General features: G+C 33.8%; 1 protein-coding gene across 1 annotated transcript; it reads right to left on the bottom strand.

Annotated features, from left to right (window-relative positions):
• Window positions 1-4715: 4715 nt before the first annotated feature.
• Window positions 4716-16221, bottom strand: LOC111424657 (Tryptophanyl-tRNA synthetase). The gene is made up of 2 exons (XM_023058278.2): window positions 15956-16221; window positions 4716-5974 (listed from the first exon to the last, which is right to left on the bottom strand). The coding sequence occupies exons 1-2, from the start codon at window positions 16080-16082 to the stop codon at window positions 4887-4889; spliced, it is 1215 nt and encodes a 404-aa protein (XP_022914046.2). The 5' UTR covers window positions 16083-16221; the 3' UTR covers window positions 4716-4886.
• Between the last annotated feature and the right edge of the window lie 166 nt (window positions 16222-16387).

Genomic DNA, 16387 nt, shown 5'->3' on the forward strand with positions numbered 1-16387 from the left:
TGAGAATGTTTGGGTTTCTTGCTTCGAGGCCAGTACGAATAGGCCAATTCAATTTTAACATAGTACTGTTCACTTTATGTATTTTGTAAAACCCGACGCATGCCATTAATTTTGAAACCTCCACGTATATTCCATTTGTTATAAGGATAGATTGTTTGAAATAAAGAAACGGAAGATTGATACTGAACAAAAATAGAAAAGTGATCAGAAGCAAAGGAATCCTCCAAAACCTTCCACGTTACTTTGTGAGCTATGTCGGTAGATAAAATGATTTATTAATTTTAGGAATGCGCAGTCCGTGCGCTCAAAAAGAGAAGAATTGGAGCAATTTACTTTTTGATTTTGACATTGATGTGGCAATTATTTCTGAAACCTGGTTTAAGCCTGACACGATAGTTAAATTTAAAGGTTACAATATTATTCGACTCTACAGAGCGGAAAGAAAGTTTAATAACATGGATTGTCAACTAAATGTTCAGAACTTAAATGTTTGTGAAATTCAATTAGCTGATTTAGACGTTTTCATTTGCTCGGTTTATCGGCAAGATGGAGATAATATGCAATGCGATGATTACCATAAACTGTTGTCTATTTCTGCTCCCCTCTTGATAGGCGGTGACTTTAAGGTACATCATACTACGTTTGGGTTCACTAAGGATAATCATGATGGTAATGTGCTTTTGAAGTCTATAGACCATCTCTACTGTAATGACGTTGATGGGATGAGAAGTGCACTAAGATTATTAAAGGTAGGAAAACTGTAATTAAAGTGTACAAACAGCACTCCATGCTGGATAACTGGTGCAAGAGACTATGGCAAACAATTTCTGAAGGCAAGGAAACGGAATAAATGGAAAAATTATTGCAGTAGTTTAAATAGAACTGCAAAAGAAATCTGGGATAATATTCGAAGATTTTCTGGATTGCCTGGCAATAGATCTTTTCTTATTAGTGAGGATAAGCTGCAAGATTTTCTGAATTCATTGACTCCGTCCTTTGTGTGCAATAACCTTCCGCTTAGTACTAACCCATATCTCTCCCTACATTTCATGATGACTCCTTTTACTTCTCACAAGCTGCAAAATACTTTTTCACTTCGCAAATCTACAGCGCCTACTACGATCTTATAGGACGTGAAGCATTTTTTGTTGGGCGTTTATAATATACATAAGCATTATATTATAACGCTTTAAAATTTTTGATTAGCCCCGTTTCCATTAGCTTTGCTAATGATGTCGTATTAGGTATTAACCAGATGGTAGTAACAAGCCGAGCGCCATTTATCTATCGGATAAATTTATCAAGAGGTGATAAAAGTGGGACTTAATAATAATAATTTAAAAGAAAATGTATTGAACTAAATCAGAAAAGGAATACCTAATAATAATTTATTTCAACTTTATTTCATCAAAACAATACATAGAAATGAAAATTGGCGATGTTTCGTTTGACGCAAAATCGCCACGAGAAGCTTTTCAAACATAACCTTTACATTACATCAAATAAAGCATAATTGATCAAATGAAATCAAAATAAACTAGATACAACAAAAGAACAACTGTAAATTAAATTTTCCCTAACATGAAAATAAAAAAAAAGAAAAATATAATATTATATAAAATGCAGGCTCATCATCAAACGAAGCAAAAAAAACAAAGAAACAACAGTTGCTTCAAAAGTTCACTGAGACAGCCACAGAGCTTGAAATTGCGACGGTTGTCAGGCACTAAAGCCAGAGTATCGTCTATATTTGATTTTAAACTATTTGGACGCGCATTTTTTAAACTCATTTGTTAGCGAATTGTATTTCAAGACTATCTGATATGAAAAGCATCGTTTAAAAGAGTCTATTCGGTGTGCAGGTATTTTAAGCAAGTCTCTATGTCTGAGATTGAGATTATGCACATCTGTATTTTAAGTTAATTTTCCGTACAGATATGGTGGTGACTTATTGATGATAATTTTGTGATACATACTTAAACAATATAATAAACGTCGATTCTCCATGCTTAACCACTTCGCTTCTTTCAATTTGTATGATATAGGTAGACGGCTACGAATACCACATATCAATCTCAGACACGATTTTTGGGTTCTCTGTATTCTACCCACATCTACCGCTGACAAAAAAGCGCCATAAACAGTGTTGCAATAGTTAAACCTAGACAGCACTAGTAGGTCGCATAGCAGTTTTGATTTGTATTTTGATTTAGTGAAAACCTGTTCTTATAAATCACCTTTAATGCTGCGAAGGCCCTCTGTATGGTGAGATTGATATGCTTTGTAAACGACAGCTGACCGTCCATTATTACACCCAGACTTTTCATTGTATTTTGTACCTCAATTTGTTGGCCCATCTATAATTAAGGTTAATGGGCCTAAAAGTGAGCGCACATGATCCGTGCCAAAGACACTAGCTGTAGTTTTAGCGCTATTGATGTGTAGGGAGTGATCTCTCGAGAATTGTAAAATATTTGATATATTGTACAAGTAAAAATTACAATGTTTCAAGCGTTCTGACATTGTAGATCTATATGTATTGTATAGAATAGGACTCAGAATACCACCCTGCGGTACACCAGAGACGAGGGGCTGTGAAAGGGACAGTTGACCATTCAGAATCACTGAATCTGTGACCTATCCTTTAAATAGTGGGAAAGAAGTGAGAGGGAATTCTCACCAAGACCGCTGTAATGCAAGATGGAGATAAGGGTTTCAATGTCGATCGAATCAAAAGTTTTGGAATAATCGGTGAGGATCAAGACCGTAACCAAGTCTAAACTAACGTAATTATTTTTCCAGAATTCTTTCAAAAATTTTGGAAATAGTTGGCAACAAACTGATAGGCCGCATAGCTGAGTAGGAGATTGGAGATTTTATTTTTGGAATAGGGACGATGTTAGCCACCTTCCACAAAGAGGAAAAGGTATTAGTTTCAATACAAGTATTTATGATATGGGCCAGGAACGGCATAATGTGAGGAAAAAAGAAACATAGTGTTAACATGTGCTGAGACACACCGTCCGCGCCTGCAGAAGTGTTTTTCATTGTAAGAAAAACCCTCTCGACCTCCGCCTGAGAGACCAGATTGAATTCATAGATATTTACTCCATTTTCCCGATCATTCAAGTAGGAATTTATTAATTGTTGTGAAGTACCTTTGAAAGGTATGTTCGTGATGATAATAAAAATGTACCAAAAGCATCATATTTAATTAGTTGGCACGTAGCTAAACAAGACGAAGTTTATACGATAGCAGAAAAATTGATTAAACCTGGTGGAAAAGATTTAATCACATCCATGATCGGTGAAAAATTTGCAAGGAAAATTGACCTTTCCCCATTATCAGATACGACGAATTAAAGACATATCAGATTTCTACGAAGCGGAACTAGAATGGTTTGAAACACGCTAAAGATGGCTTTACTTTACAAATGGATGAATCTACTTCATGCTTATTTTGAAAAATGTTCTATTTCTTGGAATTTATGTCATCGCATATGTAGTGACCAATAATATTTTAACATTTAACTAGCTTGCAAAACACATTTTTGGTGTATTTTCCCCCTACTTGCAATAGTTTAAGTTGGATTGAAAATCCTTTTAATCAGTGCAGTGGTTGGATTGGGGATTGGACCTTCCAAATTAAGGAAAGAGAGCAACTTATAGACATACGTACCGACACCACATTAAAATCTACATTTGCACATGATGGTATTGGTCCATTTTGGATAAAATTAATGGATGAATATCCGGAAATTTCCAAACGCGCCGTAAAAGAATTGATGCTTTTCGCAACAACCTATCTCTGTCAGAAATACTTTTCCACATACGTCGCTACAAAAACGAAATACAGAACTCGACTTGATGCTGAAAATGATATACGTCTCCAATTAACATCTATCCATTCAGATATTGATAAATTGTGCAGTATTTGTTTTTCTTTGTATTTATCTATTACTATACTTATGACATATTTATATTTTACAAGGAATATTTATCTTTTTGTTTGAATAATTATAAATTAGTGATTCTTGTACAGAGTTTTTATAACGTGGGCAGATATGCACCTTGTTCATAACATGTGTTACTGAACGAAGAGTTCCATAAAAAAATTATCTCAAAAAAGGGTTCCGCACGATGACAAAGGTTAAAGAACAATGTTCTAGTTTTTCGCAATCTCTTCTGATTTCTTCTTTAATATTTCACCGCTAACATTTACACTTCGACCACCAACTACTAAAAACCATTTATCCAACGCTTTTTCAACTTCTGGATATTTTCCAACACGAATTCGAGCGATCATATAGACGTAATTCTAAAAAAACATTTCGTTGGATATTGTTCGTCCCGATTAAGCGGAATTGAGTGTATTATATAAAGGAATAAAGGTCAAATTAAAGATACTGAACTTGACTAGGTTGTAGTTGACCTTGATCTCAAGGTGAAAGTTACGCGGTACGCTCTCGACCTTTTCTCTTAGGAAAAATCTCAAAGTTAAGGTAATGTAACGATTAACGCATGCAATACTTCACTTCTATTTCCCTATTGACGAATCTCAAGGTCAAGGTTATGCAGTACGACTTTGACCTTGAGGTTCGTCAATCGGCAAATACCTACAACTTCCGCGTCTAGCCCGCTGATACTCGAGAGCTTGTATTTTCAATTTTTACTATAAACTGTAACGAAAATTAGCATTAAAAGAAAGAAGTAGCTTAATTTGTAGTTATAATTTATTTTCGCAACACCATGAACACATTTTGAATAGAAAACAGGAAAGCATTCTCGTTTATAAAAAATAATAAAAAAGAATTTTTTAAATAAATTATTATTGTTTCCATAACAAAAATAGATTAAAATAAAATTGAAGGTTACAATTCCTTTTATTAAAACAACTTTCTCGGAGTCATAAACAATTTTAATTCTTCATTGGTAATCTTAGCTCTCCTTTCTTGATGTTGTTGAATAATAGGTGTCAAAGTGTCGATTAAAATCTTTTTTAATTCCCCAGTTAACAAAGCACCACTGCTATAATCTTTTCTTATTTGCTCTATTTTTGCATCATCCTCCAAGAAAAACGTTAAGTACTTAAATGAAATATCAACTTCACAATTTCCGCCTAATTTCCGATGTTCTTCCACCGACGGTTGTCCACCAGAAAAAGCATGTTTATTAATTTTATTTTTCAATTGCTTTGGAGTGTCAGTTAAATATATTGTTGAATTTGGATCCGACGCGGACATCTTTGTTTTTGCCCCTTGTAAAGCAGGGAAAAATGTGGAATGGATTAAAGCTGGTTTTGGAAACCCGAGTCTAGGCGCAACATCCCTCGTCATTCTAAAATAAGGATCTTGATCTATTGCACATGGAATTAAACAGGAAATCTTTTTTTCCCCGAAAATCGCTGGAAAAGTAGTTGATAAACAAGGCGCTGCTTGTATAGCAGGAAAAGCGATCTTCCCGATTATATCACTATCACCAAAACCAAAAATCCCTTTTACTTGATTAAAAGTCACGCATTTTTGGATACGAATCACATTACGATAGTATTCAGGAGCTTGTCCCATATATTCAAAATTCGAAAATATAAACGTCTTGTTTACATCAAACCCAATAGCGATAATATCTTTAACATTTTCGTAACATAACTTCATCGCTTCTTCAACACTTAAATCTTTCCATAACGTTTTTTCGTCATCCGTCATTTGGATGACTAAAGGCACATCAAAAACATCTTGTAACCATTTGCAAAATATAAACGGAATTAAATGCCCAATGTGCATGGAAGAAGATGAAGGTCCTCTTCCGGTGTACAAATAAAACGGTTTGTTTGCTTCGACATCATTTAAAATTCTATGCATATCACGATGAGAGAAAAATATTCCTCTTTTAAGAAAATGATGAGGTTGTTTACCTGTTATTTTTTCAAATCGGTCGAGAAGATCATCTTCTATTTTTGAACTTCCAAAACGTTCTATGGAAAAATTATTATTTAAATTAAATTCTTACACGGGAAGTGTCGGAACTGTCCTTTACCGACTTCGTTGTAATTTGGTACAACGAAATCGGTAAAGGGTCAAAATATTTTTTTTAAAATGCTAATAAAGCTCCTGGGGCGAGGTATAAGGGTTGGAAATCGGGACAAACGGAATATATTCGCGTATAGTTTGAAATCGAAAGTAGCTATCGAAATGTGGTAAATGTAAACTTACGTTCATTTTTAAAGAGCTTTTCATTGATATATCACACATATAACTGAGGGCTTCAGGGGGTAAACTACCCGTACTTTTTTGGAATAATTTAAAAACTATGCTGTCGATTTTGGCGGCATTAAGTATCCATATACAGTATTTTCTCGAATGTAATCCGCACCTTTTTTACAAATTTTATGTGCTCTAAAATCAAATGCGGATTATAATCGGGTGCGGATTAGATTCGCAGTCGTATAGTTGTAATTTGAAAAACAGTAAAATAAAATCACATCATAACAATAAGACTTATTAAGGGTTTTAGAACGATATTTACATTTTTATGTGTCATTTTCTTCCCATACTACGTCATCTTCGGATTATACAAAACTTCTTAAATGATGTTATAATATTGTTTTCAGGGATCGTTTTCCATGTCGCCTACACTCACTGAACAAGTTCAGAAGCTCCTTTAATTGCTCCCGGTTTTGTTAATTCTCGAGTTTGTTAATATACATATACATACACAGGTTGTAGTATGGATGTTATTCCACCAGGTATTATTATTATGACAAGAAGTGTAAACCAAGGGCAATCAGTCTCTGATTAATTAATATCCTCATTTAATAATCTTCCTGGTCTAAGACTCCATACTTGTGTTAATCATCAGCTTTTCCATTATCCGTCCTTTTTGTTGTGCCCTAACTAGGACGTCATTCAGGAAGTCTTTCAGATTTCAGAATGGTTTTTCTCAATATTAATAATGTCGGCAATTTTTCCCTATCACTTCTTACTTATCACTAGCATCAATGTTATGCGCAATTTTTCGGAACCACTCGTTTATAAAGAAATTTCCCACACACCTCTTCTTTCCAGTGTGTAATTGGGTGGCATATCCAGATATACTACCATTTCATTGACATTTACAGTTTGAGACAAATTGAAATTTTCTTGAAAATCATTAGGAGCTTTTGGGAAATTGTAGTTCTGCGCCTCAACCATAACACCATTCGATATAAATCCGACAGTCCAACCTTAGCTAGTATTAAAAATTTTTTAGTCCCTTCTTTCGTTTTCTTGAGAGAACTAGAAAACTGCCTCGTCAATTTCATGAAATTCTCTTCTTTGGCCCGGTAAATTTTTTGCACGATGCCTCACAGTCTGCAATAGCTACCTTGTCTTTCCGCAACAGCCGCAACGTTACTCTCATTAACAGCAAAAATTGTACCAGCTTTTCGATTTCCTTAACGCTAACTTAATAACAACTCTTTAAACTTTGCTGTATAGAAGAACCTTTTAGATTTTTGCTACTTTTTTTAATAAGTACGCTATTATATGTATAATTATTAATAATTAAGCACACACCACGTTCGAGCTACTACGAGGGCAGCATATGAACAGAATTCGTGCTAGGCAATACTATTTTTTTTTTAATTATATTTATTTTCAAAATTTTTCTGGCTTGGTAAATTTTAAGTCTAGTCTAAAAAAAAGTCGTCGTAAGCAAGGTTTCTTTAGATGCATCAGCGTCAGTCAACAGAAAAAATATATATTTATGGTTAACAACAAGCATCGCATCGTTTTGGTGTTGTCGAATTGCTCAAAGAAAGATGCGGATTACATTCGCAAACTAAATTTTTTTACCACTATGCATTTTTAAAATCGGGGTGCGGATTAGATTCGAGTGCGGATGAGATTCGAGAAAATACGGTAGTTATGTGAAAATATTAATTACGTATTTTTTCTCATTTGCCTCTGACCATCCCCCCTCTGAGTCGTCCAGTATAAATGTATGTAATGATAACCTAATCCTTATACAGGGTTATTAGAAAAATTGAATTGACACAACGTAATACTAATACTAATCAAAACGAAGCTTTTTACTGAAGATGTTCAAAATGTCGACCTCCAACATCAATACAGTTTCTCATTCTACGTTCAAAGGAAGCCCGAACTCTTTCAAATAACCCGTAGTTTTCACGAATTGTCTGACAACCCTGTTCTATTCGTTGCCGCAAGTCTTCAACATCGTTTACAGGTGTCGCATACACTAAGCTTTTTAAGTAGCCCTATAAACAAAAGTCTAGCGGGTTCAAATCCGGCGAACGTACAGGCCATGCAATGGGGCCTCCTCGTCCTATCCATCTCTCCGGAGATTTAATCTTTGATTTAACGGCAAGTCTTCCAAAAGTTGAGGTAGAGTGTTTTCCAAGAAATCTAAATATGTTAGACCATTTAATGGTTGTGGTAAAACTATCGGTCCCAATAACCTATCCCCTACGACGCCTAACCAGATATTTAAACTAAAACGTTGTTGATGTCTGGTTTCAACAACGGCTCGAGGATTCTCGTCAGACCACACATGATTATTGTGGAAATTAAATATTCCATTTCTGGTAAAACCAGCTTCATCGGTGAAAAGTATTTTAGCTGAGAATCCTCGACGTTCAACAGCTTCTCGTAAAAACCACTGACAGAATGTCAACCGTGCGTGGTAATCCGAAAGATTGAGGGCTTGGACACGTTGGATATGGTAAGGGTAAATAAGTTACTCATGGAGAGTTCTCCAAACAACACATCCACTTATACCCACTTGAGCCGAAATTCTTCTCACACTTGTATCGGGATTTTCAGCAACTGTATTTAAAATTTGTTCTTCTATTTCCGGTGTACATACGGATCTCTGCCGTCCGGTATTATAAAACCTTTTTTCAAACGATCCAGTTTCTTTAAGACGGTGAAAAAGTGACTGAAACGTAACATGTGAAGGTAGCCGGCGATTGGGAAACGTTTCAGCACAGAAACGACGTGCTCTCAAACTATTTCCATTGGCACAGCCGCACATAAACACCATATCGCTCATTTCAGCATTTGAATACAAGACCATTGCAAACGATTTCATTTCAGGTTTCGCAAAATCAAATTACTGGAGTTTGATTAGTTCGTAATTTGAACGAAACGTCAAATTAATGTATGTATCTTAGCAGATTGTACGTAAGGCAAAGCCTACTCCTTGTAATGGCCAAATTTTGGTAACTAATGGCCGTTCACTTGGCATAACATTTTGTAATAGAATAACTTATACCAACTGGAAGCAATGGAAACATCATTCTATTCTCAAAAAGAGACAGTTTCATACTGTATCGATTTGCCAAGTATCAAATCTGTAATAGTTATAGTTTAAAAGAAAAAACGTAGTCCCAAAAAAATTGAACATCCTGTATCTCGAAAACGGTTGATTTTCGGACCCATGTTGATTAACACTTTTCGACTGTAGTACTACCCCTATAAATATTTAAACGTTGTTTTAAAACATCCTATATAGTGAGACGTTCATGAGCAAAACAACAAATCCAAGTATATGGACCAGAGACAATCTATAACTCGGATCAGAGTAGTTAGGTTGGCTTTTAGTTCCTTTCAGAAAAACCTTAACCGTCTGAGGGGTTAAAACCGTGGAAAGCATGGTCCAGTCGGTGTCATCGACAGCGCATAGCTCTCTGGCACGTTTGGATCGAGGGTACTAAATACAATGTTCAAAGCAGATAACATATTTGTTCTGGCATCAAAGTCTTATAAAATAACTTCTGCTCATATGAAAAATTGGCTACAAAATGTTTGGGAAATACAAACATTACTATTACAAATCATTACTATTACTGGATTCTTGGAGCCACTCCAAGAATCCAGTCAGACTGCCTTGAAATTATTAGTGAAGTAACTCCATCAGATGTTAAGTTGAAACATGTGTCTATAGCTGCAGAGACGACTAATAAAATGTTTCATATTCTAAAACCAAATACACCCAGAAGTTGAATTTGACCAGGTCAAGTATTAGGGTACGTTTATGTTGAAGCTGCGATAAACGATAATAGCGACAATACTAGCAAAACAAAGAAAATGTTGTCACAGTTTTATAATTGCAGGTGTTTATATTGGAGCGACGCGTTGTCACACGCTTGACAGCCGACTAATGATAAGGATTTAGGATTTAAGGAAAGAAGGAAGCGGTGAGAATATTGGGAGTTTAGTTGGGATAGTGATGTTTTGTGGAGTATATCGTTAGTCCCTATCATTATAAAGATATGTCGTTCAACAATATCTTCACAATACCAAGGGGAACATGTTTATGGAATAGACTTTGCGCGCCGCAATAATTTTAATATTGCTTGACCGCCTGCTGCTAAGTTGATGAACTATTTTCCGTTGCTTTTCCGTTTTGATCGCAAAAGATGAAAACAACATTTTTATTCTCTTTTTAGTGGCAGACGACGTTGATTTGGGCAAACCTGTTATGAAAAATACTATGACCAAAAATTCCTATCTTCAAGTAAAGTCTTTGATACATTTTCGGAATAATGTCAAATCTAATGAAAGTAAGGGCGATAAATGGTTTCAGCTTAGACCATTGTTAGATATAGTCAATGCAAGTTTTCAAAATTTTAGTATTTCTTAAGAAAATATGTCGATAAATGAAATGGTTGAAAGATCTTACGATCACCACTCACCGCTTACTGAAACAGTTTATGAAGAGTAAGCCAATACGATTTGCTATTTCTTTTGCTAACTAATTGCTATAGTCCAAAAAGCTGTTGCTTATATTTTAATAATTTTTTTTAGCAATCATGCCTTATTTCGTCAATTAAAAGAAATGCAAGTACGTGTAACAGGTACTATCAGCGAGAATAGGAAAACGCAGAATGTGTGTTGCGACCAATCAAAGTCCTAGAAAGTTAGCTCCAGAATCCTATGATCAAAGATTTGATAGCGAAAACTAAATATTGCTGGTAAAATAGAATGGTAAGAAATGTGTTTGTATGGCCACAAATTTTGATACTATAAAACCAGTAGCATCAGTTGCAAGATGAAGCAGAGTACAACAATTAACAGTGTAAGTTGCTCAGCCAAGACTAATTCACCATTATAATCCATACATGGGTGTGGAGACTATCATGATTGGCTCCTAGAAAAACATTCTATAGCAACAAGGGGTAAGAAATGGTACTGGTGTATATTCACAAGGATAATTGATACGGCTGTTGTAAACTTCTTCTTGCTATATAGAAGAATTCATGGAAAGAAGTCAATTTCCATCAAAGACATTTTCAACGCGTTACCATGACTGATTGTAAAAATTGTTTTATCTCTAAAATCTGCCCATTTGTGATTTTTAAACGGAATTTCGCCATTAGTTTAACAATATAATAGTTTCCGCTGTTCAAAAAAATTTTATTTTCAAGTTTTCATGTTACTCTCTATTCTGAAGATGCCTGCTAGGACAGGCGAAACATGTTAATAAAAGGACGTATTATTATTATATAATACAAGAAATTTTTTACTAACCAGTAAAAGTGCAAAACTCATAAAAAACCTTTGTTACCTCTAAATTAAAGAAAAAACTGGTTAAAAAAATGGACTACATCAACTTCGACTACATTTCTTACATCGTTAACCTTAAGAGAGAGAAAAAGAAATATAACGACAATAGATAATTAGCTTTAGAGAATTTGGGCATTGTATAGAAAAGTGTGCAACAAAAGGTGGATGTTATGTTGTATAAACGACAGTTATGTTTATCTTAGACTTTTTATAAATAAAATAAAATTATACAATATTTATGTTATTTAAACTAAAATGTGATGTTTCAACCAAAGTAGATAGATCCTTCTGAAATTTTGTATAGGACCATAATTTCTCATTTTGAACAACTTTTTTTAATAAAATTTTTCCGTATCATGAATAAAAAGGTTACTTTACCTAAACTAAAAATAGTTTTTGATTAGAAGAATTAAATTAAGTTATTATACCTCTTGTAACATCTATCCTGGGACACACTGTATATAATATTTATGTAATTATCTTAACTTTTATATTATTTAAATAGAGTAAGGATAATAAACCTCATTGAACATGGATAAAAAGTTCTTTAAGGAAAAAACTTAAATATGTTCAAGATTTTTGTGTACAAGTTTAAAAATTATTAGGGAAAATATATTATCTACCCTAAACTTCTAACCCTTATAAATGCTTTCAAACATACTACTTAACAGCTAAAATTATTGCTTAAGGAGGGAAATTCATTTAGAACCGTCAAAAAACTCAAAATTTTTTTTTTCTATACAAAGTTGCCTGAACATCTTGAGAATGTGATAGCAAAATTTTAAAGCGATATTCTAAGTACTTCCGTTAAAATAGCGTATTTTCTCGGTGCGCGTTCTTCTTGAATATCATACATATAAACTATGTGGCTCACGCGTGATTCACGTTATCAAAAAAATCGATTATTTTTATAGTAATATCTTGTTTAAGCTCTTGATTCTATGAAGTTTTAATTTCAAATGATTTAAATTGTAGAAGTTATAAACCTTTAACAAGTACGTTATAGATAACAATCTACAAGTTTTCCCGGTTTTTATAACTCTGTCTCTTTACTTCTGTGGGAATAAAACGGACAAAAACGGGATTATTCACTAAGGGCCGCATTAAGGAGCACACCTTCATTGCAAATTGTAGAGAAATAATATGTTTAAAATAATTTTAGTTTCAACGAATTTAAATTCGATCCTGTTCTTGTCTGGCCGACTTTTATTTATGATGGTCATAAAAATCGATGTTGTTTTAAATTGTCGTATAGTTTCCGATATTTCTCATGGTTTTTACGACCCTGAGAAATACTACTGGCAATAATTATCGCTGGGAAAAATCTATTATTGCTCTTAAGATATAACTCTTAATATTCAAAATGTCTTCCTATCCGAAATGTAGTAATGCGTCTAGGGCGCGAAAACGTCATTTTCATGGGAATCAGCACACTAAAAAAGAAGAAGAAGAAGTTGCAGGACAGAGTTCAAGTGCAAAAAAACTGTCCACTGGAAGAACTGAACATATTGCACCGAATAGTCAACATTCGTATCGTTTGATAGAGTTTTTTACCGTGTTCAGTGCTTTGGCTAATGTTGTTATTTGTTGCAAATGTAAAGATACCATACAATTTGAGGTAGATGGAATGAGAGGTCTTGGGTTCAAGCTCGTTTTGCTTTGTCGTTATGGCCGAAGAGACATAAATTCGGGCCGTTAATTGAAACTGGTTATAAAATAAATCGTAGAATTGTTTTTGTTATGCGTCTGCTGGGCATTGGGAGGCAAGGAATAAATTTATTTTGCAATTTTATTGATATATGCGACGGTTTGAGTAAGTGCATACAATAATATTGTTAAACATCAGCATTCAGCCACCAAATCGGTGTTCGAATATTTCAGCGGAAAAGCTGTTGAAGAAGAAAAGAAAGAAAACGAAAGGCAAGAAAGGTCAATCTTGAATTTAAAAGTTTCTGGTGATGGTTCTTGGAAAAAGCGCGGATTCAAATCATTATATTCTCTCTATTACACTATTCTGGTAAAGTTATCGATGTAGCTGTAAAAAGCAGTTATTGTCAAGCCTGTACATTTTATAAAAATAAAGAAAATACAGAAGAATATATTGACTGGTATGAAGAACACAAAGAAAATTGCATGAAAATTCACGAAGGGTCTGCCGGTAAAATGGAAATGGATGCAATTGTAGAGATGTTTTTGAGATCCAAAGAAAAGTTTGGTGTAAAATACGGCAACTATATGTATAGGGGACGGAGATTCCAAAACGTTCAAAGCAATTTTAGAACAAAACCCATATGGCGACGATTTTCCAGTAATTAAAAATGAATGTATTGGACATGTTAAAAAGAGGATGGGCTTCCTACTACGAAACATAAAAAAAACATACAATCTTGGCGGAAAAGGAAAATTGACAGATACTCTAATCATAAAACTTACGACATACTACGGTCTTGCTATCCGTAGAAATATCAACAGTGCAGAAGACATGAAAAAAGCGATAATGGCTACTTATTACCACATGTGCTCTACAGATGAACATCCAAATCACCAATATTGTCCGTCAGGATCCGAGAGCTGGTGCAAGTGGCAAAAAGCTGAATCAAATGGATGGGATTCCTTGATGAAGCACCCAGCGCCATTGCATCCAGATGTTCAGAAACACATCTAGAGAAAATTTATTAATAAGATGTTTGGGGGGCCACACTTAAAATGCTAATGAAAGTTTCAACTCTACTATTTGGCGATTGGATCCAAAGTACCTGAATTCTGGCTTAAAAATAGTGGAAATTAGTACATATATTGCGGCTAGTTTATTTAATGAAGGACACAGTAGCATATTGGAAATAATGAGTAAATTAAATCTAATTATTGGGAGGCAAGCCAAAATATACGCTGAACAAATGGACGAACATCGAATTACTCGGCAGGAACGACGTAACGAATCTGTGTTTAAAGAAGCTCGAAAAGCACAAAAAGACAAGTTGGCGATCTAAAGTGAATTTTATGAAGAAGCTGAAGTTCTGTTATATAGTCCGGGTATTGCGGACTAGCCAACAAGTATTTGTGATTGAAAAAAATTTGTTTTTACAACTTGAAATTTTAACGCTCTTTTTCTCAAATCAATGTATACACCCGATAACTTATAAGCACGATAACTAATAAACTACTTGACCGATTTTCATTAAATTTGTTACACATATAAATAGTAATATCACCTTCTATTTGAACCTCTAAGTATACATAAGTTATTTTAAAAAATTACTTTTTTATTAATTTATATATCAATATTTTCTTAAAAAATTATAATTTTATTTTAAAACACCTGTATTTTTTAAATGCTTAGTTTTTTTAAACTTTTTTTTGGTTCACATAGAAGATATGAATGTTGGGAACAATTTAAATGCATTCGCAAGTAATTCTAACCACTGTAGCGAATGCTAGAATGTTTGAAACGGAACCGCTCACTCCGTAACGTTCCCCTATCTGATCACTATTTGCCGTTCGCCTATAAAAGTTTTAGAATATGTGAATACATATTTTTATAGTACAAAGCATCACTAAATAGTAGTGGGTATCAAAAAGGTTTGAAACTAATTTCAACTTCGCGAAAAAATAACTTGAAAATGCGCTTATTTTAGCTCGTCTAAATGTACTTCCCCCCTTAATAAGCAAGTATTGCTTAATAAGCAATACTTGCAAAAAAATTAATTCTTAGGGTGGTTAGGGTATTTAACAACAACTATCCCAAAATGTCGTAAAGGGCTTATTTTACTGCGTAAATCTTAATCTCAACTAATTTACGATTTTCTTCAAAATATTGTTCAAAATTGTAACAGTTTTATCACATTATTCTTTAGGAAAGGGGTTATCTATTATACCCCATAACTTTGCAGGGGATGGTAAGTGGCAAACGAGAAAAAACACGTAATTAATATTTTTAAACATACTATATGGATACTTAATGCCTTCAAAATCGACAGGGTAGTTTTTAAATTATTTCAAAAAAGTAGGAGTAATTTACCCCCTGAAGACCCCATATATATGTGTGATATATCAATGAAAAGCTCTTTAAAAATGAATATAAATTTACATTCACCACATTTTGATAGCTGCTTTCGTTTTCTAACTATACGCGAATATATAACGTTCGCCCCGATTTCCAACCCTTATAACTTGCTCCAGGAGCTTTATTAGCACGTATAAAATAATATTTTGGCCCATACTATCGCTGTACCAAATTACAACGAAATCGGTGAGGGACAATTTCGACATTTCCCTTGTTAGTTAAAGATTTTTTATCTATAAAGTTACCATATGGCGCATTTAAATAGGTTTCTAACAAAAAGCTAATTATATGAAGCGGTGTAAATGTAAATAAGTTAAAGACTTACTTATTAATTTATCATAATCGACCCCTGAGTCTGATTTACCAACAACATTCCAAGGATCCACAAAATCACCATCTTCACCATTTTCTACCTGAGGTGAATTAACAACATTTTCTTGTTCATTGGACATTTTCTTCAATACTGGTTTAATACTAATCAATAAATAACAGCTCGTTCCTATTAAATATTGTATAACTTTAGGATATATTACGTTATTTAAATGTTAGGTTAAGCGGTATGGTGCTTATTAAACGTCAAAATTTGACAGCTACAGTAAAAAAATTAAATCCCCAACCTCAAAAAATCCTTTGTGTTAAATTTATTTTCATTAATGGGTTTAAAAAAATTAATTAATCTACACGTGTCGTTTAATAATTGTGTTATTATTTATGATAAATATCTATTTCTATTATCTATATTGTATTTATCAATAAA

This window comes from Onthophagus taurus, chromosome 7 (assembly GCF_036711975.1).
Source record: "Onthophagus taurus isolate NC chromosome 7, IU_Otau_3.0, whole genome shotgun sequence".
Classification (NCBI taxonomy): domain Eukaryota; kingdom Metazoa; phylum Arthropoda; class Insecta; order Coleoptera; family Scarabaeidae; genus Onthophagus; species Onthophagus taurus.